General features: G+C 38.2%; 1 protein-coding gene across 2 annotated transcripts in view; it reads right to left on the reverse strand.

The window, feature by feature from the left end:
• LOC149007276 (uncharacterized) overlaps nt 1-9,382 on the reverse strand; it is a 30,295-nt gene extending 20,913 nt beyond the window's left edge. For both annotated transcript variants that reach the window (XM_089167302.1, XM_089167303.1), the window contains exons 1-7: nt 8,822-9,382; nt 3,443-3,839; nt 3,179-3,356; nt 2,916-3,055; nt 1,651-2,839; nt 1,462-1,562; nt 1,196-1,340 (exon numbers count right to left, since the gene is read on the reverse strand). In XM_089167302.1, coding sequence (XP_089023428.1) covers nt 1,196-1,340; nt 1,462-1,562; nt 1,651-2,839; nt 2,916-3,055; nt 3,179-3,356; nt 3,443-3,839; nt 8,822-8,924 — 2,253 coding nt within the window. In that variant the 5' untranslated portion in view covers nt 8,925-9,382. The remainder of the gene's footprint in view (nt 1-1,195; nt 1,341-1,461; nt 1,563-1,650; nt 2,840-2,915; nt 3,056-3,178; nt 3,357-3,442; nt 3,840-8,821) is intronic.
• Nucleotides 9,383-24,833: the final 15,451 nt, after the last annotated feature.

Consider the following 24,833-nt stretch of genomic DNA (forward strand, 5'->3'; position numbering starts at 1 on the left):
AAAAATATGAACCTGAAACATCATATATATATATATATATATATATATATATATATAATAATATATATATATATAAAAATAGGATTGGTTTAGGTGGGCTAATATGGGAACAAAATATGGTTCGGAAATATGGCGGTGGTCCAGGCAATGGGTTTGGAAGGGCAGCAATGGGTTTAGAAGGCAAAGAGGGAGACGGGATTTAGAAGGGGTAGGTCGATGGGAGGTGGGTGAATAAGAGGATGACGAGGAAAGAGAGAAGGAAAGAGAAGAAAAGAGAAGGAGGAAAGAATACGCCAAAAAAAAAGGATGGTGATGGAGTGAGGGATTTTTTTCGCTGGTGTTGTGATTTGAATGCAGGGACGAATATCAGCAGAGAGGAGATGAGTTCGATGGTTACTCAATTGGTTTGAAGAATCGATTGGTTTGAAGAACTAAAAAAACGATGGGTTCTCACGACAGAGATAGCAAGAGAGGGGAGGAGGTAAGTTCGACACCTCTTTTTTTCTAATTCCCTAATCGAGATTAGGCTTGATACCATGTAGAAATAAACGATGTAGTAGAATGGCTTATTGATCCAGATCTCAAGCCCTTTATTTATAATTAAGTGGAAAGTAGAATATTACAAGGAATAGAATCTATATGAATACAAACTCTAACTTAACCCTATACAAACTCTTATAGACTCTAAAAAAAAAAAAAAAAAAAGAAGGGGGATAAAAAAAAAAAAAAAAAAAAAAGGGAGGTGGGGGGAGGAAAGGAAAAAAAAATAAAAAAAAAAAAAAAAAAAAAAAAAAAAAAAAGGGGGGGGGAGAAAGAAAAAAAAAAAAAGAGGGGGGGGAGGGGGGAAGACCGCGGGGGGGGGGGGGGGGGGGGGGAGAGGAAAAGGAGGGGGGAGAGGAAAAAAAAAAAAAAAAAAAAAAAAAAAAAAAAAAAAAAAAAAAAAAAAAAAAAAAAGGAGGGGGAGGGAGAAAAAAAAAAAAAAGAGGGAGATGAATGACAAAAAAAAAAAAAGAGAAGGGGGGGGGGGATGCAAAACAATAGATGTAGACCACACAAAAAGATTATGAGGCAGAAAATCATTTGTTTATAGCATGAGATAAGGATCAAGAATCTCAAAGTCCCATTATTACAAATAGCTGATATGGCACATTCAACCAGAACCATGATACAAGAAAACCAAAATTATATGTACCACCTTTAAATATTCGTCAAGAAGTTTACATCGCTCCCGAACAACAGAGATTTCTAAACCTGTTGATAAAAAATGTTTGGGAGGCAAATTAAGATTATACTTTGGAAACTCTTTCAAACGCCGATGCAGCTCCTCAAAATGACTAAACCTATAGAAACAGCCACATAAATCAATGAAGCTATTTAAAATGAAAGATAGCAGTAAAAACATGCCTCTTGCAGCAGCATAAAAGATCAAATGCTAACTGGTCATGAAATAAAATCAAGCACCTTCTTTTGATGGACCAACTATTATTATTTGCATCAATCACAGAGATGGAATATACAGCAAACATCCTGCAATCACTCTTCACAATATCAGCACCCACTACCTGCAAGAGAAAACAAGTACACATCCTGCTCATTTCAATTCTAAATCAGAATATTGTGATGTTTAAAAACATAGGGACATGGGATTACCTCACATCTCAACTTTAAGAATGAATCTGTAAAAAAGGATTTTTCCAGGGATTTAACGGATGAATTAAAATCTTTGGTTACTGACATAGATGGAGCAGATGAAAGGGCATCTTCTCTACTGCAGCTTTCCAGCGAAGGTTCATCACTAGAATCCTCAGCTTTTGCATCTTCCTTGGATGAATTTAATATGTCCTGTCCATCACCCAAACAGAAAGTTGTTCGCTCAACCTCTTGCCAGGAGTTCACTTTCTGATTGCTTATTCTGTGCTTTTTCCTGCCTGACTGAATTTTAGACAATCTCGGGTAATGAAGACGCCCTTTACCCGTCTTCCTTAAAACATGGCGTCCAGAATTTTCAAGTGGATGGTGTCTGTAAGAACCGGCAGCATTTCTGTTATTTTTACTATCCCAAACTTTAGTCTCAGGAGAATCAAGACCTGTCACCATGCCATTTTCATCTTCTTCAGTATAAGAACTACTACTCTCTGATTCAACCTCCTCCGAAAACATCTGATCATGCTCATGGTCATGCTCTTCTTGATGTGCTGTGGCTCGAGGGTAAACTGCTCTGCTTCCATCAGCATGGGCATGTAACTGTTCTGTCACAGATCGATAATCATGTGGATAGAGGCTAGTATTCCTTTGGGAAATATCAAACGTGGTAGTTCTATCCTTTAACTGGTGGTTAGGTGTCAGCCTTGGGTGATCAGTTGTAGCAGGACTCCCTGCATGAAAATCTTCTGTCATGTGTTTACCCATCTGATTAGCAACTTCTTTCTGTTTGTAGTTCTGTGCTTCAGTCCACCTATTTTCGAAATGCTCGGGAGCAAGAGCTTGAACCTTCTTGAAGGGGTTCTTTCTATCATTGCTTAGGGAATCCGAGGGCTTAGAACACAAAGATTGGGAAGATCGAGTAGACATAGATAGCAATGGATCCTTTGAAAGAGATTGTCCATTAATTGTTTCTTTCAGAGATTCACCAGAGGCACTTCCAGAGTGCTCATTCTTAAGCTGCACAAGTTCAACACCTATAACAGATTGATCTTGCAAGCGTGAGAAATGATCCGATGAGGTCCTCGTAGGCCCATTTGGCTTGGATTGTGACATGTTCTCTGCCGAAGTAGTGACTCCTTTATCAGCCTTATTGGTAATGGAAAGAACCAAAGACTCAATTCTTTCGTTAATAAACCTGCCAGGAAAATTAAATAGAAAAATGGATGAACCAATTGAACACAGAGAGTGAACAAAAATGTAAATAACACTACCTTGGACTAGCCAAGTTCAGGACTGGCCTCATCACTGCACAAGCAAGAAGCTCTCTAGCAATACAATGGAAGAAAGAGCACTGAAGATCTTCAGGTTTGAAACTAAACAAGATGAGTCCATCCATCAAATGCTGCAATACCTATCCACAATACATGACATGGACACAACCACAACAAGGGTAGTCAATATCAGATGAAATCATTTTAAACTTGCAGAGCCACACTTAATCGGTAATTAGTAGGAAGTAAATGAAGAAGAAAACCTTATGCTCAGCTTCTGCAGAAAATAAGGCAGGATGCAACTTGTTTTCAGCAGCCAGAACTTGCTTTAGTTTCAGATCCAGATGATCAGTTGTTTGCTCTTCTAACTGTTGTCTGACAATTTTGGCTTGACTTGCACGAAAAAGCTCTAAGTGAGTGCAAATGCGATTGATAACATCCCTGCACCAAACCATAGTAGTAAGATTCCTCACAGATTCAATTCTTTGGGGAAATCAGATCCAGTTTTAAAGGAGAATGAGAATAACCTGATAAGAAGATCGATGAGATCTATATTCCTAACACGACATGAAACCTCTCCAAGGACACCATTTATTATTTGCACCAGCTCTTCCGGACCTTCTCTGTCAGGTGTTAAGCGAGAGTACCAAAGATCTGTCACCCACTCAGAAACTAGATGTCTAGTGAACTGATCTATTGCTGCTTCAACAACAGGGGAATTCACCTTCCTTCTCCAGCTGGACTTCTCAAGAGAAACCTTTGGGACTTCAACTGGCTTCTTTTGAAGAAGATTATCAGCTGAGGATAGTTTTTCACTGTAAGCTGCAGCTCTTCTTCTCATCTCAATGTCAATGGATATATAGCGGAGGAGTACGATTAAGGATGCAGCAATAGGCATATTAACCCAAACAGAAGAGCTGGTCACTGAACATAAAACGGAAACACTTAAATTGCAGTTCACTACTTCTAAGCCCAAGTTTCCTTTTTGACTTCTGTGGGAGAGGGGAAAGGGAGAAGAAGAGTGGCAAGAAAATAGACACATTTCTCACAAGGTCACAAGTAGTATAAACAACAAGAGAAATTATAAATGCCACACCCTGTAAGGGCTTATAGGTTCTCTAAATGGCTAAGGCACATCCATAAATTCATGGGGATGTAGCACAGACATTCCTCTCCGCTGACAATAAACACCAGGTCAAAACAATACATTATACATGGGGGGGGGGGGGGGGGGGGGACACTTTATTCAACAATTTATATGATGATTTGTCAAGAATGGAAAATCATTACATTGTGTTAGGATTATAGCGATCAATCACACACAATCGAATAGAAAACAGAGAAGAAGGAGACACGGATTTTACCCTGGTTCACCTCAATGTGAGGCTACGTCCAGCATTAGGTTTTTCACTATATTATTCTCGAAAACAACAACTTACAATGTTCTGTTACAAGAGAATATATATGCACTTAAAAACTCTAAGCCATAGCTATTCATTGGCCCAAGCCCAAACTGTAAAGAAACTCCGAAACCCACAAAAACATGGACCCTCTACAAGCTATGGGGGCGCTGCCCCCACACCCCCGCCAAGGCGGCCTCCCCGGACCCCCCATCCGCTCACCGAGGAGCGGGACTCTCGTGTCCCGTCGGCAACACAATGTGAAGCATGAGCCATACTCAACAATCTCCCACTTTGTGAATGCTTCACATGCTTCCTCAAACCCAAAGCAGCTGTACACCATTCAAACTTCTCAAAACTCATTGCCTTGGTAGGAAAATCAGCACTATTTACTTTTGTGTCAATTTTCTCCAGCATCACAACCTTTTGTTCTATCTTCTCTTTGATAAAATGGTACTGTATGCTGATATGCTTGGTCTTTGCATGAAAACCTGGGTTTTTGGCCAAGAATATTGCACTCAGGCTATCACACCCAACTGTCATTCCACCTTGTGTAAAACCAAGCTCTTTACACAACCTATGCAGCCAAATCACTTCCTTGGCAACATGTGTCAAGGCCATGTACTCTGCCTCTGTAGTAGATAAGGCAACTGTGCTTTGCCTATTGCTCATCCAACTGACAGCTCCGCCAAATAAGGCTACAACATATCCAGTGGTAGATCTTCTACTATCAATGTCACCTCCCCATTCAACATCCACAGAGCACTGTAGCTCTAATGGTGGCTGACCCTTTGAGCTCTTCATGCCTTCATAGCATAACTCAAAATCAGATGTACCGCGAAGATAGCGAAACACACGCTTCACTGCCATCCAATGCTCTTTCCCTAGCTTAGACATATATTTGCTTAATACTCCCATTGCTTGGGCAATATCCAAACGAGTACAAATCATGGCGTACATCAAACTCCCAATAGCACTTGCATAGGGAATTGATGCCATCTCTTCTTCCTCCTTTTCAGTTTTGGGGCACCGAGAGTTGATAACTTAAAACCTGTAGGCATGGGAGTTTTCACTGGCTTGCAATCTGAATTATTGAATTTCTTCAGAACATTTTCAATATATTACTTTTGACTCAACCACAACCTTCCTTTTTCACGATCCCTCTTAATATGCATCCCCAAAATTAGATTTGTTGGGCCTAAATCTTTCATCTCAAACTGCTCTGCTAGCAATCCTTTAAATGTGCCGATCATCTATTGTTCCCAACAAGCAACATATCATCTACATACAAAGTTAGAATAACAAAGTTACCTTCTAACATTTTTACATAGACAATGATCAGCATCACAACGATCAAACCCAAGCTTCAAGACATATGAGTCGACTTTCTGGAACCACATCCTGGGAGAATGTTTCAAGCCATGCAAAGACTTATTTAACTTGCACACTAAGTTTTCATTTCCTCTTACCACAAACCCCTTTGGCTACTTCATGTGGATATCCTCCTCCAAATCACCATGGAGGAATGCAGTCTTTACATCCAGCTGCTCCACCTCCAAATTATATACAATTGCTATAGATAGAACAAGTCATAGGGAATTTAATTTTGCAACAAGTGAAAATACCTCACCATAATCAACCCCTTCTATCTGAGAGTATCCCTTTGCAACCAACCGAGCTTTGTAGCGTTCTATCTCCCCATTTGCACCACCTTTTTCTTAAACACTCACTTGCATCCAATCGCCTTGCGATCTGCAAGTAGTCTCACCAAACTCCAAGTTCTGTTTTTATTCAGGGAGTTCATCTCATCTTTCATAGCCTCCTCCCACTGTTTGGAATCATTCAAGCTTCTAGCTTGCTTTATTGTGCTTGGATCTGTCACCTATGACATTCAGGGCATAATTATCATTACTAGTATAAAGGATATTGTTATCAGGTGTATACCTCTCTGATGGTCTTCTCTCCCTTGTGGATTTCCTTAACACTGGACTAGCTTCTGCCTCAACCTCTGTTTCAGAATCTATATCCATCAGGTTCGACAGATTCAGAATCTGAATTTTCTGCTCCACTTTGTGTGCTAACTGACTGTTCTTCAAAACCCACATCTAATGTTACTGTTTGTGGCCTTTCTAGGGCATCTGGAAAAATCTTATTCAAATTTGATTTTCTGAACACAACATATCCGCTGTAAAAGATACGTCTAGTTTCTGGATTCCACAACTTATATCCCTTCATATCATCCTTGTACCCAATAAAGATGTACTTTTTTGATTTCCTATCAAACTTGTTTCTTTCTCCTTTGGCACGTGCACATATGCCTCACAACCAAACACTCTGAGATGAGAAATGTCGGGCCTCTTCCCAAACAATGCTTCAAATGGGGTCTGATCCTTCAAAGTTGAGTGGGACCCCGTGTCCGTCGGCAACACAATGTGAAGCATGAGCCATACTCAACACATTGCAACAAGATGTAAAAAGTCCAAGAAATGACATTAAAAGTCCTTAAAGCCTAAAAATTGGGTGGGTTGACTTCACGATGTTCCATGAACAAAAGCTAATGACTGAGCTTGATTGGCACAACAAAAATATTCTAAAGCTTAAACTCACACAAAACTCAGGTTTTAATTGGAACTGTCTGTAGACAACCACTGAAAATCTTCCATGTGATCTTTCATGAATGTCCAAGAGTTTATGAGTTCAAATCATCTCAAACAAACAATGTTGTGGCATTCCATGACCATCTTCTATGCACGTCTGAGAGTGAGCATATTGATTCCTTGTAGGCTTGTAGCCACCTTCTGCCAATATTTTCCTATTGTCTTCCAAATGATAGCTTTTAATTTTACGTGGTCAAGAAGTTGGAAGGTCTTACCCACCATTTATGACCACTTGAGTGGAACTCTTGAACATCTTCACTGATGTTAAGAGCTACTTTGAAGATGCATTAAATACTTCCAAAAGAGTTAAAATTTAGTGACTCTATAGATTCTCCAACAGCTAGTTTCTCTACGAAACTATCCCATAAGAGGATGGAGTCACTTGATGTCAAATAACAATAGATCAATCACAAGTAAAAACAATAACAACTGCTAAAGCTTAATTCAATCATCCTTTTCAGAAGAGATGAAGTTTCGATGATAATCACAAGAAAATATCCCTGCCGTGAATGAGCAAGTGCCAAATCATATTTAGAAAGGGCTGCTACAAGTGATATAATGTGTAAACTCAGACGGCAAGAGCATCTTGTAATTGATCAATAGCAAGCTTAATTGGTCACAGTTATATCTAGCTTTTAAGAAGAAGCTAGTTCTGTTGTAAAACAAGCAAGTGTGGCTTAAAGGAAAATCCGTGGTCTAGAGTTGGGTGGAAATCCTTGGCCAAGGTAGTCTAGGTTCTGAGACTGAAAAAATAGGTGAGTTTGTAAGGCTTGATTCTGCCTGGTAAAAGAATCAGATAGCAGAGTAGTGGATGTAGGATATGTTGGTCCAAACCACTCTAAACGCGTGCATTAGGGTAAGACATTTCTCCCCCTCTCATACATCTACAAGTAATCTACATCAAGCAAACCAGAATATCCTCCATGGCACTACCTGTGCCTACTGGTTATTTGTTTCTATTTATGCCATTTCATGATGTTGGTAGGATTGACTTTTACTTTGTGTTTAATTAGTTATATTCTGTCTTATTTGACCACAACTCAATTCAGACACCTCTAGGGATGCATGATCCTACATCAGGACGCAATCCCAGCTCTATGCTACCAGAAGCTACATGCTTTACCGGATAACCCACGAGGCACCTTCAATTCATGTGCAAAGTATTAGTCCTGTACTTATCAATCCAAATCTTTGCTGATACTCCTGCAGCATGTCATTGGGTGTTGTGGAAAGGTTTCAGTAATTAGAAGATACTAAATTGTGCCATACTTTTGTTCACTACTACAGGACCTGTTATTGTTCTTCAGTTGACAAGATGAAATATAAAAGGATTTTTTGACCTACAGCTCCTTTCATAATCTTATACTGTGTCCCAATAGTAATGTGAAAGCATCACCGCCAGAGAAATAATAGTGTGGGAAAACGGGATGAATATCGACAGAGCAAAATAAAGTCTCAGCAGCTAGAAAAAATATTGCTAGGAATGCTGTACTCTAACTACAAAAGCCAATGCGCATGGCCGTGTTTCAAGCTTAAACAAAACATTATGGTAAGAGCATCATTATAGATTATTTGACAAAAAAATATGCAAAAGAAGTGAGAAGAAGAAGAAGAAGAGACAAGGCATCCACAATCTACAGAATCACGTTCAGAATAATACAGAATAGTCAGCATCAGCCGGCACAAGTGGATTCGACATAAATTCTACATCAATTGATAAAATATAATTAAAGCAAACTCAGTTACTCAGTGTTGCCCACTTGATGCCTATAATTCAGCTACCAAAACTGAAAATGAAGCACAGTTCTTCAAAATCAAAATCAAAAACCGACCAAAAGCAGAAACTTACAGGACATAAGATACGCCAACCCAATCACGCATATGACCAACAATAAAACCCGTTTCTTGGCTTCCTCAATGAGGTCCCTAATTGTCTGCCGCCCAGTACTCATCTCCCCAACTCAAAAAATGTTCATGTCATAAAACAATAACAATCAAATCAAAAATCGAACTGAATATGTTTCCTTTCTTTTTCTTCTTCTTCTTCTCCTTCTTCTTCTTTCATAGAACTGGTGATACTAGGCGCGGTGTATCACCAACACCATTTTCATGTTCCACAGGCTCGATTCGATCGACTATCAAACCATTAGGGTTGATCCAATCCTCCACAAGCGACTGGGAATCGAGAAAATGCGTACCAAAAAGGCGATCAGGTTCTATGAAATCGAAAAACGAAATTATCGTGTAGATTGTCTTCAACGCGGATGACCGTTAGGTGTTCAGGTCCCAACTCCCATGAAAATGAAAGCTTTTGACGGCAAGTATTGGTGAGTTCTGTTTCTGCCGTTTCTCCGCGTTCGTGTGTGTTCCAGCCGACCCGGACTGAGTTGGCCAACATTAACTCATCCTCCGTTTTTATCTTTCTCCAGGAATTGTTCTTTGGCAGCAGCGCACCGCTTATTATGGACCCGTTTGATAACCCAACAAGTGTTTCACAAAACCGTTCCGTGCGTCCGTGCCGGGCCCGTGCGTCTATGAAAGCAGAAATACCTTTTTAGCCTTTTTAGGGGTTTTATTGATGGGTTCGTAAAATTTGCTCCTAGAAATAAAAACTTGATAAAATCAGTCTCTTGAAATAAATTTGAAAATTTATCAAAAAAAAATTTGTAATAAAATTTAAGGTAAATATCACTTACCTCACCTCTTAATTGGACAAATAGCACTTACACCCCTTCTTAGTTGGATAATATCAAAAAAAAATTTGTAATAAAATTTAAGGTAAGTATCACTTAACCTCCCCTCTTAATTGGACAAATAGCACTTACACCCCTTCTTAGTTAGATAATATCAAAAAAAAATTTGTAATAAAATTTAAGGTAAGTATCACTTACCTCCCCTCTTAATTGGACAAATAGCACTTACACCCCCTCTTAGTTGGATAATATCACTTACCTCCCCTCTTACTTAGCAAATATATCAAACGCCTCCCTCCCTTAACTCTCTTGGTTAAATTTAACTTTTACCGTTAAATATTTCTCTAAAACCCCAAATTATCCTTGGTTAAAAAAAATTTTGTTTTAAACCCTAAATTAGCATAATCATCATAACAGTTAAAATACTAAATTACCCTCAATTAAAATAATTATTATACACCAAAACACTATAGTTAAAAACTAATTTATCTTTAATTATTAAAAGCCCAACATACCTTTTTTGTTAATTTGATGAAACAATTAAAAAACACAATTTGATGAAACAATTAAAAAAACACGTACTACTATCAAGTAAAATTAAATATGCAATAAAAATGTTGATAAAATTAAAACACGTACTACTATTTTGGATTTTTTTAATTGTTTGATAAATTAAAAAAGAAAAAGAAAAAAGAAGGTATGTTGGCTTTTAATAATTAAAGATAATTTAGGTTTTAATTATGTTGTCTTGGTTTTTTAATAATTATTTTAATTGAGGGTAATTTAGTATTTTAACAGTTAGGGTGATTATGATAATTTAGATTTAAAATAAAAAATATTTTAGCCAAGGGTAGTTTGGGGTTTTAAAAAATATTTAACGGTAAAAATTAAATTTAACCGAGAAAGTTAACAGAGGGGAGGTGTTTGATATATTTGCTAGGTAAGAGGGGAGGTAAGTGATATTATCCAACTAAGAGGGGGGTATAAGTGCTATTTGTCCAGCTAAGAGGGGGGTAAGTGATATTTACCCTAAAATTTATAAAATTTGCTATTGTTAATTTGATATGTTTAAAGGGTCAAATTTCATAAATATTTTTTCTAAAATCAAAGCAATCTTTGACGTGACTTTTATTTTTTATGTTTATTCAAATAAATAGAAATACTAGCATTTGATATAATTTCTACAGCTTATTTCTATTTAAAATGGGTAGAAAAAAGTCAAAAGTTAAAAATGGGTCTCAACCTATTTTTTATTTTTCTATGAAAATCATTTTGAATGGTCTATTGGGTTGGCTCTTAAGCACATGTGCCTCTAATGGTTATGGGTGAGGTTAAAATGGTAGTTTGTGTTCTTTTATAAAACCGTTCGTCGCCGCGGTTCATAACCGTTCGTCACCTGCTACCTCTCCTCCTCTCTCCCTCTCTGCCTCTCTCCGCCTCTCGTTCGCTCCACACTTCCCTCTGTTTCTCCACCTCCACCTGATACCTCTACTCCTCTCTCCCTCTCTGCCTCTCTGCCTCTCGTTCTGCTCCACACTTCCCTCTGTTTCTCCAACTCCACCTGCTACCTCTACTCCTCTCTCCCTCTCCGCCTCTTTATTCTGCTCCACACCTCCCTCTCTCCCTCCGCCTCTCTCCCGTGATCAGTTTCGGGAAAGGAAAAAAACAAAGCACTCTCAGGTTTCTCATTCCTCACCTCCCTCTCTCCCGTGACCGACCGGTTTAGAAAAGAAAAATCTCTCAGTCTCTCTTTCTCTCTGTCTATCTGTATTCTCTTTTTCCCATTCGGTGGAATCCTCTTTCCCATCTCCGTTTCCTCTTCTTTTCCGTCTTCTCCCTCTTTCCCATCTCCATTTCCATCTTTTCCCGGCTCCGCTTCCCTCTTTCCCATCTCCGTTTTCATCTTTCCCGTCTCCGTTTAAATAACCAGATCTAGGGTTTCCCCTTAGTTCTTTGTTTGTTTGTTTTGTTGTTTTGGTTGCAGTACTTTGCTTTTTCTTTCTTTTTTCACATAACAGCTCCCTTGGTTGCAACGTTTCTTTGGTGCACAAGCGGAACAACTCTAACTCTAGGTACAAGTTCTTTTGCATCGAGCTTGACAGGTACGCCTATACAGCAAAGTCGGATGGCAGGTCCAAACCTTCTCCACACTTTCGTTGCTACCATCGCCACAATTGTAGGAGTTTTGTGTGCGCCCTTGAGGCATTTTGTATGTCCCCGTATGTGGGTGTTGTATGTCTGTCCCCCTATGTGGGTGTTTTTCTGGTGTCTTTGTTCTAAGGGTTTTGTGGACGTGATCCATTTTGGGCTTGACCCAACCCTTACCCTGGCTGGCCCTGTCTATTGCATGTACGAAAGTTTGGTCATTTGCCACTCCTTGGTTCGGTTCAAACCTTGTGTAATCATGCAGTCATGTTTGTACTTTTTTTAGTTATCTAAATGAAGTGTTGTTTACCCAAAAAAAAAAAAAAAACTTGCTTGTTTTCCTCCTCATTTCTCTATTCAACTATGCGTGGAGCTGAGTCAACAGCAATAACCGAGAATTTCTTTTTGAGAGAATTGTTCACATCTCAAGACACAGAAGAATCTCATTTTTCCATTTTTCAATGTTAAGGTTGGCTTTTGCTTTCCATTTTTCAATGTTAAGGTTGGCTTTGCAGTGGAGGTTTCAGTCTTCAAATTTGAACTCATTCAATTTATTTATTAGGGTTTATTTTTTTTTTGTTCTCTCCAAAGGCGTTTTCTTTTGTGGGAAGTGTTTTGGATAATTAAATTTGCTTCGTTCAAGATAGGCGATTTCATTTAATAGGGCTTTCTTGTTATCGCTTTGGTTAAGATTTTTTCTCTTTGCAATGAAGGTTCACCTAGCTCCAAAGAAGAGGAGCATCACCTTCAGGTATGATATCAATTCAAGCCTCTTGGAGGCTAATAGACTCATAAGAAGCAAAAGAAGCTTCATCAACTTCCTCATATATTCAGTAAAGTTTTGGAGCTATTGTTCCATTCTGATGCTTATGTCTTAATTGAAGAGAATTCTGATTGTTTTGGTTCTGTTGTGGTGAAAATGTAATGGAGTCTCCCTGGTTTGCTCTCAACTGGGTTCTGGTTCCTGAGACCAAAACAACGGTGAGAATGGGCCGCTTATGGGGACAAGAAGCCACCTCCAATAATTAAGTCAGTTCAGGTAAGAAAACCAGAGTTTCTCTCTTAAAGAATAAATGCTCAAGAAAATGAAGAAGATAATGTTCTTCAGGAGTTAATGCAGGAGAATAATGGCTAGAGTATTCAAGACCTCTTGGCTTACCTCTAATCAGGCATAGTGAAGGTTATATATGCAGCTGGTCCATACCTCTGGTGGATAAAGACGCCTAATAACCCTTCGATCCTCAGAGGCTCGAATGGAGAGTGTAGATGACTTCTTAGAGAGACTTGTGCAGCAAGCCAAACTGTGCGATCTTTATGTTGGTGGAAGATCTTGTTGATGAATCAAACAATCAGTCTCAGATTGATACTAACGTGACACCAGCCCGCAGTTGGGGGAACAAGAAGGTGTAGATGCAAGGCTTGGGGTAAGCTTGGGTCGAGTAAGAAGCTTATTTGTCAACAATGAGCATTTAATGTCTCTTGGTGCATTCAATGCTGAATTAAATGTCGTGATTGACCTCTGGATAAAAGACACGCCAAATCTATTGCCAGTGCAACTTTTACCAAGAAGTCACATGATGACAGCTGTGTGTCACTGTGATGTATGATTTTTGGGTTCTCAGCTGATATCTCCTCCGATAAGCCCCATGATTGAGAAGCATCAACTAAACTATCTTAGGCCAAGCTTGAGCCCTGGGCTTGGTTCAAGTGGCTTACTCCGATTTAGAGATTCAAACCGAAACGACGATAACAGGTTCCATCGTTATGACTGATGATGTTAGAGATGATGTGAGAGCCCATATGATCAAATTTTAGTCCCGGAGTGACAAAGATTGTGATCAGAGGGAGAAATATTCTTGAATTGTCTCGGCATGATCTTGAGCTTGATGTGTGGGGCTTTAGGCTTCTACCATTGGCAAGGCCAGAACTTGCTAATGTTGTGTATGTTGATGGGGAACTAATTGTGACTGTCCCCAAAGATGATGGCGCTGATGAAGTTGGTGACACGAATGAAGAAGAAGAAATTTGGGGAGAGGATAATGAGAATCTCAGGGTGGATTGGGTTGTTTTAGTCCTTGTACAGTAACACCTCTATTTTATTCCCCATTTTTGTGTCTTCAGAGTCTCGTTTGAACTTTGTTAATGGAACTAGTTCTATATATGCATGTTGGCTGAATTAAGAACTTACCTTTGGGTAAAAAATGCGATGTAATATGAATTGGTCTTTTGAAGTGGAGAATGCTTGGTGTGGATGAATCAATTGTGCCATTGATAATCAACTGCTGGCCCTATCATCTGGAATTGAAATATATATTAGCATCGAATATGAATCTTCATTGATGTTTGATCTAGTTTGAAGTATGTGGTGGGTCTTGATATTGAATGCAAACTAGTTGGATCAACTAAGTAAGGTTTCAATATTGAAGTTGGCTATTCGGAGTTTGTCTCATTAGTAAGGCATATAAATATAGGTATTAGCTCTAATTTCCTTTTCAATTTCTTTATCTCCCTGACGTTACATTTGTGGGTGTTGGAATTAAAAATGTTGCTATGCTTGAGATTTTAGGGTTTTCTTTAAAACTTCACTTTAAGAACCAAATAAGAAACCTTCCCTTCTCGTTTTAGGGTTTTCTCTTACCTTTTCAAGTTTTTCATTTCCTAGCGATTTCGACGGTTCTAGGAGGTTTTCTTTTACCTTTTGAGGTTTTATTTCTAGCGGCAAGGTTGAGCCAGGTAAATGCTATCCCCTTCAGACACGATTCATCAAAGTCTGTAAGGTTTCTGCCATTTCTTTTGAAATGGCGCTAGCTTACCTCTTACTGAGGGACACCTGTAACACCAATATCCTATTAGGGTTCTATTCTCATGTTTTTTATTTTTCTTTACTCTATGTCCAATTTCTTACTACTGTAGCTTGTCATTAATGCTCTGGTTTCTTATTTTCATTACTATAGCTAATTAGCTAGTCATAAATGCTTTGTCTCTTATGCTCTCCTGTTAACACCTTGTTTCTTGTGCTCTGTATTTTAAATGTAATTTTTTATCTCAACATACATCAGCTCCACGTTTATCGATGGAAGACATTGAAAATACCATCTCAAAACCCATAGAATCATTCTTCCTCAACCAACTTTGGGTCACACCACTGAAGGAAGTTCCTCTTGAGAGTTAGACTGGTCGACCGTGCTTGTCGGTCATACGTTCACTCACCGACAGATCAGTGCTAAGACGATTGCTAAATCTCTTCAAGCTGCTTGGCATATTCAGCGTGTTCTTGAAGCTCAACAAATCGGCTCTTAGTTCTTTCTGATTAAAGTGTTGAATGTTGATAAAATCAGCATGGCCATCTCACAAGGACCTTGGTTGATCAAGGGTTGTCTTATAGCTTTGTAGATTTGGGACCCAAATATTACTCTGGAGAAGTACATCTTTAATGTTTTTGATATTTGGGTTCATACTTTTAGTCTTCCTGCAAATCTTATGATTCATACAATTGCTGTGCAAATTGGAAGTACTCTTGGGGAGGTCTGACTTACAAAGCCTCTGAACCACTTCAAGGATATTGGGAAACCGCTATCTTTCCGCATTACTCGCAGGATTCTTATGCCAGTAAGAGTGGGGATGTGTCTTAATAGGAATGGAACCTCTCTGATTTGGGTTGATATCAAATATTCCAGGACTTCTGTTTTATGTTATTAGTGCGGAGAACTGGTCATGACTCTCCTCAATGTTCTTTAAAAACCAATGTCAATCAGAATGGATATTCGTGTATTCCTCAAATCTCTCCTTTTGATTGCTCTCAAATCTGCGATTCATTGTTCGGAGATTGGATCAGAATGGGATAGAGGAAGCTCTATCCCTTTACCCTCCATGACAAATCGTATTAGACTCTTAGCAAAAGCTCTACTTGTTGAAGTCGGTGCTCTGCTCTGCCATCCGACAACTCATATCCCTCCAAATCTGGTGCCTCAACTGATCTCTGCAGCTGACTGTGGAACTATTATCGGAAACATCGGCTAATACCCCGGCGGCGGTGAATATTCCAATTGTCATGGTCATGCAACCTCCCTCTTTGTCGTTTCTCCCTTCGAGCTCCAGCAGTGGCGCCGTCATGGATGAGATTTTAGGGCGACCCACTGAAGCTTATTGGTGTTTCCTCTACCACATCTGCCCTGGTTGAAGTGCATCCAACGGCTTCCAGAATTCTAGATCTTGAACCCAAACCCTTTAGGATTGACCCGAGTCTTGAATCTTCCCTTACCCACCGCCTATCACCATCCCTCTTTGAAGCCCACCCCCTCAAGCCCATGATGTGAAAGGCCCATTCACCAATGACCAAGATAATTCTGGGGGCCCAAATTCTGGTTTTGAATCTACCTTAACTTGCCATAGCCCAATCATGATTTTCACCTCTGAGGCCTCACCCACCCAATCTCCATCTTCTGTGCGTATTACAGAGATTCATAGTGGGCCTGAACCCATCCCTTTTCTCACCCTCAAGCGCAAAGAGCCCTCCACTGGACATCTTATTAACCATTTCAAGAGACTTCGACTTGAATCCCAACAATGCCTTAGAGCTTTGCCATTTTTTAAAACTCCCCACAACCAATGGCCAACACATGTTCGGCGCCTAAAAAATCTGGCTTGAGCGAGGGCTTTTAATCGAGAACCATCAAATTTAAACTCTTCTTCTGCTTCATCCGATCTGAAATTCTTACTCCTTCTGAATGGAGCGGCCGGGCTGCCCAATCTCAGTCCCCATGGGGGTCATGAGGCTTATTTCCTGGAATGGGCAGGGGTTGGGCCAACCCTTGACCCAACAATATTTGCTGAAAATCAACAATTCAGCAAGGCCAAAACTCATTCTTCTTCTTGAGACCAAGCAGAAGAAAGAATTTATGAATAAAATCAGAAAGAAATTAGGTTATCCAAAAATGTTCTGTTTGGATTCAATTGGCAACTCAGGTGGGATTTGTCTATTCTGGAACTCTAACATTTCTTTACAATTACTCTCAGCCACTCAAAATTTAGTGGATGTACTAATACAACCTTTTTCTCCTTCTGCAGGATTTCAGTTGTCACTTTTCTATAGGGTTAAAAAATCTGCGAGAACGCTCCATGCAATGGAGAGAACTAATCCAGTTGAGTAGATCAGTGAACACCCCTTGGGTTCTACTGGGCGATTTCAATGCAATTATGAGAAGAGAGGACAAATTTGGAGGCAAACCAAAAGCTCAGTGGAAATTAGATACTTTCCAACAAACATTGAATGACTGTAATTTAATGGAAGTTCAATTTCCAGGGCCTCAGTTCTCATGGTCAAATAAACAGAGAGGGCCGAAACTCATTAAAAAAAGTCTGGATCGCATTTTCTGCAATTCTGATCTACTACAAGCTTATCATGGAATTCATGCACATAGATATCCAATGGTCGGCTTGGATCACACTCCAATGGAGTTGACTTTGAAGGATGATGGGAGGAAAACATATCATTTTCATTATGAAACAAAGTGGGAAACACATACAGATCTACAAAATCAGATTCGTCAAGGTTGGCAAACAAAGACGATAGGATCCAATCTTTTCCTACTACAACAAAAGATATCTTATGTTGCAAAACATCTTCGTTTCTGGAGTAAAAACACTTTCCATTATGCAACAAAGGAAATTTCAAAGGTTAGAAATGAATTAGATTTCATTGCTTCATGTCTAGACTTTGATTCTCAACGGGCTCATGAGACTGTCAAAGAAACTTGAAGTTTTACTCATTGAAGAGGAAAAATATTGGCACCAGCACTCTCGAGTGAAATGGTTAGAGGCAGGGGGTAAAAACACATCCTACTTCCATTGCACTACTGCTAAACATTGGCAATGCAACTCTATAGACAAAATCAGCTCTTCTTTGGGACGATGGATTTTGGAAGAACAAGACATTCACACTGAGGTAAGAAGCTACTTCACTAACCTTTTTGAGTCATCCCAACCCCACTCTTCTAGTTCTTTTATGAATAACACCCCCTTGTATCACTCGGTGTTCCACAAAATCCGGATCTCTTCCCAAACCCTTCTCCATTGCCTTTGCAAATTCATTAAGCTCTTTTTTAGATTAAGGGGAACAAATCTCCCAGAATAGATGACTTACCTAGTAGATTTTTTTCATAGATTTATGTAAGGCCTATGACAAACGGGAATGGCCATTTATTGAAAATGTGCTTCTCCACCTGGGTTTTGGGGAGAAATGGGTCAATTGGGTCATGCAATGCATAACCACAGTTGAATATCACATTAAAATCAATGGGGTTTTAACTGAGAAAGTCATCCTTAAGAGGGGAATTCGACAAGGTTGCCCTCTCAGTCCTTACATTTTCATTTTGTGTCATGAAACAGTATCTCAGAAATTATCTTCCACCAGCAACATTCCCAGGTTTCCATGAATTAAATTGTCAATGGAACAGAACTAAACCATATTTTCTTTGTGGATGACTGCATTTTCTTTACTAAAGCTAGTATAGAAAATGCAACCCTCTTGGATCAAATTTAATCTGATTATGCTCATGTTTCTGGTCAACACCTTAATTGCGCAAAATCTGCAATAATGTTTAGTAGAGGGACTCCCTCTCATACCAGGAACTCAATCACTTCCTTTCTCCACATTCCAGAATCCCCCTCCCTTGGAACTTACTTAGGAATTCCATCTTTAATAGGCAGGTCAATGTTTGACACTTTCTCCTACATTCAAGATAGACTTGCTTGCAAATTGACCGGTTGGAGAGAACAACATCTTTCTGCTGTGGGGAAAGAAACTCTCATCAAGGCTGTGGCAAATGCCATACCTCAATATGTGATGTCTAGTTTCTTACTCCCAAAACATTTCTTTGATAAATTGAACCAACAAGTTAAGAAATTTTGGTGGAAATATATTGATGGGAGGGGGCTACATTGGGTTACTTGGGATAAATTGTGTCAACCTAAGAAGCTTGGGGGAATGGGGTTTCGGGATTTTCATTGTTTCAATAGAGCACTTCTTGCAAAACAGAGGTGGCGTCTTCTTTTTAACTCAAACTCATTATGGGCAAGGGTTGTCAAGGACAAATATTTTAAGAACTGTTCTATTCTTGAAGCCCATCATAAAAGGGGTGAATCTTGGGGGTGGCATAGTGTTCTAAGTGGAAGAGACCTCCTACAATAGGGGCTTTTGAGAAGAGTGGGAAATGGATTAAATACCCATATTTACAATAACCCCTGGCTCCCTTCTATGCCTACTAAATAGATAATGTCTCCTCCTTTGGTTCAGGGAATTGAATTTGTTCATGACTTGAATCTCTGTTGGAAAGAGAGACTAATTACCTCTCTTGTCTCTCCTCAGGAAAAAATAGCAATTCTCTCCCTCCCCATCCTATCACCCCTTGCTCCTGATTCTTGGATCTGGAGTTTGACAAATTCTGGGAAATTTTCTTTAGGCTCTGCTTATCATTTGGCTAGGCAGCTTACAACAAATTCCCCCTCTCCGGCATTAACACCATCTTTTTGGAATGATATTTGAAACATTCATACTCTTCCAAAGGTTAGAAACTTTCTTTGGAAATGGGTCATGGGGCTGCTACTCTTAACCAACCTCTTTTCCATCGAAAAAAGTTCTCATACACCATATTGTTATGTATGTTGTTCAAATTTTGAAACCATTGCTCATGTTTTATTTTTCTGCGACCATGCAAAAGCATGTTGGAAATTCTCTCCTTTGAGAATAGATGTGCTTGATTTTTCTGGTAATTCAATTCAAGAATGGATGACATTTATTCACACCCGGTTTAGGAGTACATCTAATATGAAATGGGTGGACACATTATGGTCTTCCTTATGTTGGTTCATCTGGAAAAGCAGGAACAAGGTAATATTTCAAGGGGAAATCCCCTCTTTTAATAAGACTCTAATCCAATTTTCAAGTTTAATTGTAGAATTGTAGGTTGCTATGGTGCATTCTCCTCCACCCTCCCCCTCTAGCCAGGTTTCTTCTAGAAGTGTTGATGATGTACACTCTCACCAAATATACACTGATGCAGCTTGGGATGCCCACTCTTTTAAAGGGGGCCGCAGATGCATTATTTGGACGCCATCAGGATCTTTTTTGGTGGCAAAATCCGTTGCTTGCTTCAATGTCTGTGTTGCCTTGCTTGAGTTGGAAGCAATTCGGGATGCAATTCTGCTAGCCGTGACCATTGGGATTTGGTGAGTTTGCATTCATACTGATTACAAACCTGTGGTTTGTGCCCTTTTTGAGGCAAATTACAATTTAAATTGGCTCTGCATGGGTCTTCTTCATGAAATTTCAGTTTTAAGTATTTTTTTTATATGTTTCAGGTTGTATATGTTAATAGACAACAAATTTCTTAGCTGATTTCCTTGCTTTGGGTGCAAAGAAACTTTCTTTTGTCACGCGTTTGGTGGTCGTCCCCACCTATTTTCATTATTGACCAATCTCATGTTCTGACCAGACAGATCTCCTGGAGCTCTTTTATATATGATATCTCTTTTGTTCAAAAAAAAAAAAAAAAAAAAGAAGAGAGAGAGAGAGAGATTTATAAGCTTCAATGCAAAAACACATGGTTGATTAATTAAGGACTTTTGCGGCTTCAATTCTTGATGATGGAAGGCTTTTGGGTTATGGTTTGGTTGATTTGGCTTATCATATTAAGCCGTTTCAAGTTATGAAGAAACTTACTTATATTCTTTTTAGCAATTGGAATGAAGAGAACCATACAATGAGGAGATTGATTTTGCAACAATTGATGCTTACGCTTCTTATAAGATTGGGAACAAGTTCTTGCGGGTTTGGAATGGAGAGAACCATACAATGTAGGAGGATTCATATATATATATATATATATATATATATATATATATATATATATACTAGGAAAGGGATGTGAGTGAGGAATCTGGTTGGAAACTTGTCCATATTGATGTTTTTCGGCCTTCCCGCAATTAGGTTTGGTAAATATATAGGATGAAGTCTTCAGAGGCTATTTTGACCGAATTGGTAAATATATAGGTGAAAAAACTATGCAAAGGTGAAGCAAGAACAAAATGGATAGAAACAACTCTGGTTGACTGATTTATTTCTTGAGTTGTTTTGATGATTTTGTTGAGTTTTTGTACATTCGGATCAGAGATGAGGTACTTTGTTTTCTTCTATGTCTCATTGAGGTTTCTGTTTACCCTATTTCGGCGACACTATCTCATTAAGAACTTACTTCAGGTAGCATATGGACTTCCTTTTTATTTTTTTAGTTTGAGCTCTATGTTTTTCATTGTTTTGTATTTTTATTGGAATAAATAAATCATTTTTCTAGAGGGAATACTTGATTAGATCTATTTTCTATATCTTGTTACAGAGTTCTGTTTTTGCATATGTGGATGCTCCACGTTACCAGATATTGAAGAATGTTAGGTTTTTTTATTAAAATCTATATTATCTATATATTAAGTTTCAAAATTAGTTTTTGAATTTCTTTTATTTAATTGTTTTGGTTGTGTGTGGGACCCTTGAGGTAAGGGTGGTAATGAGGCACCATGAGTAAAGGAGGCCCTTCATGACTTTGGTTATGAGGCTCTTCATGACATTGGTCATGGGTCTTAAAGGTCTTGATCATGGTGATGAGGTGGGCTAACTTGAATGGTGGAATTACTCAAATTCTAACTCTTGACCTTATTTCTCATTTCAACTCATGACCATTCATGGCCATTACCAGAGTGGGGGTTAAGGTCTTTGAATGGGTTAAAGCCTATTCATTCCAAAGAAGTGAATATGAGAGTTACTCCCCAAGTAGTGGGGAGGTTAGGTCAAGGGGTTTATTCACATTAGTGGAGGAGGGACAAACCATTGATTCTCCATTAGTGGAGAAATGATTCTCCCCTTGTGGGGAGGTGTGGTTTGGGCCTATATAAACCCAACCCTTCCTTGCATATTGGGTGCTATTGTGACACTCCTCACTCACATTTTGTTTTACAAAGTTCATTTCTTTCTTGAGTTGTCTAAGTGTTGTGCTCTAGCTTTGGCTCCTGAAGGGACTAGAAGAACTACCTCATCTTCTAGTTGGAGGTTGCTTTATCTTGGAGGTGGTGGTGCGAAGAACCCTGGTAGTAGGGGCATCAATTACCTAAGCCATCAGGTGTGACTCAACCTCACGCGTGGTCCGGTTGCTACTTCAAGCTCTTTAGATTTGCTAAAGATCTTCATCTCTCAATTGTATTGCAATTTCACTTTTGTATGTTTGAAGAATTTGTAATACAATTACCCCAACAAAGAACCTGAATCTTATACTGCATTATACTGAAGATAAAGTAAGTATTCAGTTCCTTTCCATCTGATATTTAGTTTCTACATTGAATTTTAGACCTCTTGGAAATTGAACTTAGTCACCAATAGTTCATATTGATTTTCATTTCAAGTGAAATTAGATTCAATGAGCGGCTTTTGTTTTGCTATGTGCAGGGTTTACAACAACACATGCTCATTCTTCCTAACTGTTCTATTTAATTTGTCCATTTGTCAGTTTTGCCCAATGTTAATTTCTAAGTTGTTTTTTCTTAACTGAGAAAAGATTCTAGCTTTCGAAAACAAAACATAATGAATTTGGCTTGAATTGCTCAGTTTCAGTTCTAAATTGATACCCTTAATGTACTAATGGGGAATCTTTCAAATTCTCAGGGAGATGTAAGCTATACATGCCTATACAAGAGATGGAGATATCTTTAGCTTGCTTCAAGGTTTAGGTAGGAGGATTTCAATTGATCTGAAAGGTATGTATCCATTGATCCTAAAGAACAACAGTAAAAGATCTTTTGTTGAATGATGTTCTTCTATCTTAGTTATAATTTCGTTCTTCATTTACAATTTGCTTCTGGTTATCAATAATGCCTAGGAATTGAATATTAAGTCAAGTCTGCATGATATCTGCTATTGAGGACATGGATATCTCTTTGTATATGACATTAATTCTCAAATCTGCATCTTTCTCTTGCATGGCTAGGAGTAAACAATTCCCTAAAGTTTTACCAAAATATAGACCAGTAAGTTGTATATTGTTGAGTCTAAACTGGAAATGAATGTTTATTGTTTCCATCTCTGCTCTAGTTATCTTCTCCTCATTTTAGTTATCTAAGATAGAATTCCTATTACAATTCTATTTGATGTCAAGACCTGTTAGGAGTCTGCTAATAAAGGCAATACATAAACAACCTATATTTATAAGTTGAAACAAAGACAGTTGGATGAATTAAATTATTCAAAAGATAAATAAAATATATTAAATGGTGTTCACAACATGCAAAGTAACAATAGATACGATACTGAAGTTAATTTAAACATACCTTAAAAGTGATGTAGGTGAATCAGCCGAAAACAATTTCATGGAATGGCAAGACTTTTAACATACCTTTAGAATTGGTTCATTGATTCAGAGGTAAAGAATGTCTAACGACTGTTACAGGAATAATACTAAAATATGTGAATTCAAACCAATGAGGCATAGAACCTATGTAGACAATTGTTAGTAGTAGCAAACCAAAAAGGCATAATTCTACGTATGGGTTAAAACGGAGTCTCCCTAATCAAATTGAAGAATATTAATTCTATCATAACATACTAGTGGTCATCTCCGGTCTTTCCGCAGATATTCCACCACTTGCACTTGTTTTCCCACTGCACTGCTAAAAACAACAATTATACACATGAGAAAATGACATACTAAAACAACAATTATATGGGGAGAATAATGAGAAAATGACATACTAAAAGATTCCAAAAACAATCACTGGATAATGATACACATGAGTTCAACAATTTGGTTGGGGATGGTGTTGTGAAGGGTGCGACAACAAGGGGAAGGGGTTTCTGGTTTGCACAGACAGGCGAGGGAGTAGGGAGGGGTATGCAATGGGTATGGGAGGTAATTCTAATTAGTTTTGGGCAGAATGAGGAGTCAAATTCACCATATTAATTCCCTTCAGTGGGCGAGAGTTGCAAGTAGAAGGATGAAATATAACAATTTAGAAGAATTCATATGTTAATGGTGATTTTAACATACCTGTACAATTATTGTAGGTGTTGTCAGAGTGACGAATTCAATTATCAGAATGGACGTGGATAGACTGACAATGGAGCTGCAACTGTTCAAAAATTTAAGATCCTAGAATTGTTTCCTTCGGTGGAAGAGAGTTGCAGGGAGGAATTGTTCAATATGTATGGGATTATTTGGGCAGCTTAATAGTCCTATTTGTAAATTATTTGAGATCTATAACGGTAATTGGGGTTATTGGACGTTCACTCTTCATTGAGTGATTTCATACCAAATTTATTTCCATTTACCATAACGGTTAACAGGTAATCAAACAGCCGTTTAGTCTTCATTCAGTGAATAATTCCAATTGTGGATTCTCTCCATAATTTAATGAAAAATATATTTCATAATGAAATTGTGGATTCTTCATTGAGTGAATGATAATTTAATTTGAAATAAAATGACAATTAAAAAAACGGTTATAAGGGTATCAGCGCCTCAGTCATTGTTCACTGATTTCATTCAAAAATAAACTTAATTCCAAATGAGGATCATCTCCATAATTGAATGATAATATGATAATTTAATTTGAAATAAAATGAATTAAATAATTTGCATTCACAATTGTACACATACTTCTCAATTAATGCAAAGGAATACCAAATTCTAATTGAATTTAATTTCATATGAGGATCATCTCCATAATTTAATGATAATTTAATAATTTAATTTGATTTCTTGTTCTTCGTATTTGCTTACCACAATGATTAATTGGAAAATGAAATACGAACAAGTTAATAAATATAATGAATTCAATAATTTGTATTTACAATTGTAGACATACTTCTCAATTAATGCAAAGGAATACCAAATTAAAATTGCATCAATTCAGAGGAGTAATTGTGGAATACTAAATGTAGCCATCTACAATTGAGTTCATACTTTTAATATAGTAGTATGATAT

The sequence above is a fragment of the Hakea prostrata genome, chromosome 8, assembly GCF_041222555.1.
Source record: "Hakea prostrata isolate BN-2017 chromosome 8, UWA_Hpros_2, whole genome shotgun sequence".
Taxonomy (NCBI): Eukaryota; Viridiplantae; Streptophyta; class Magnoliopsida; order Proteales; family Proteaceae; genus Hakea; species Hakea prostrata.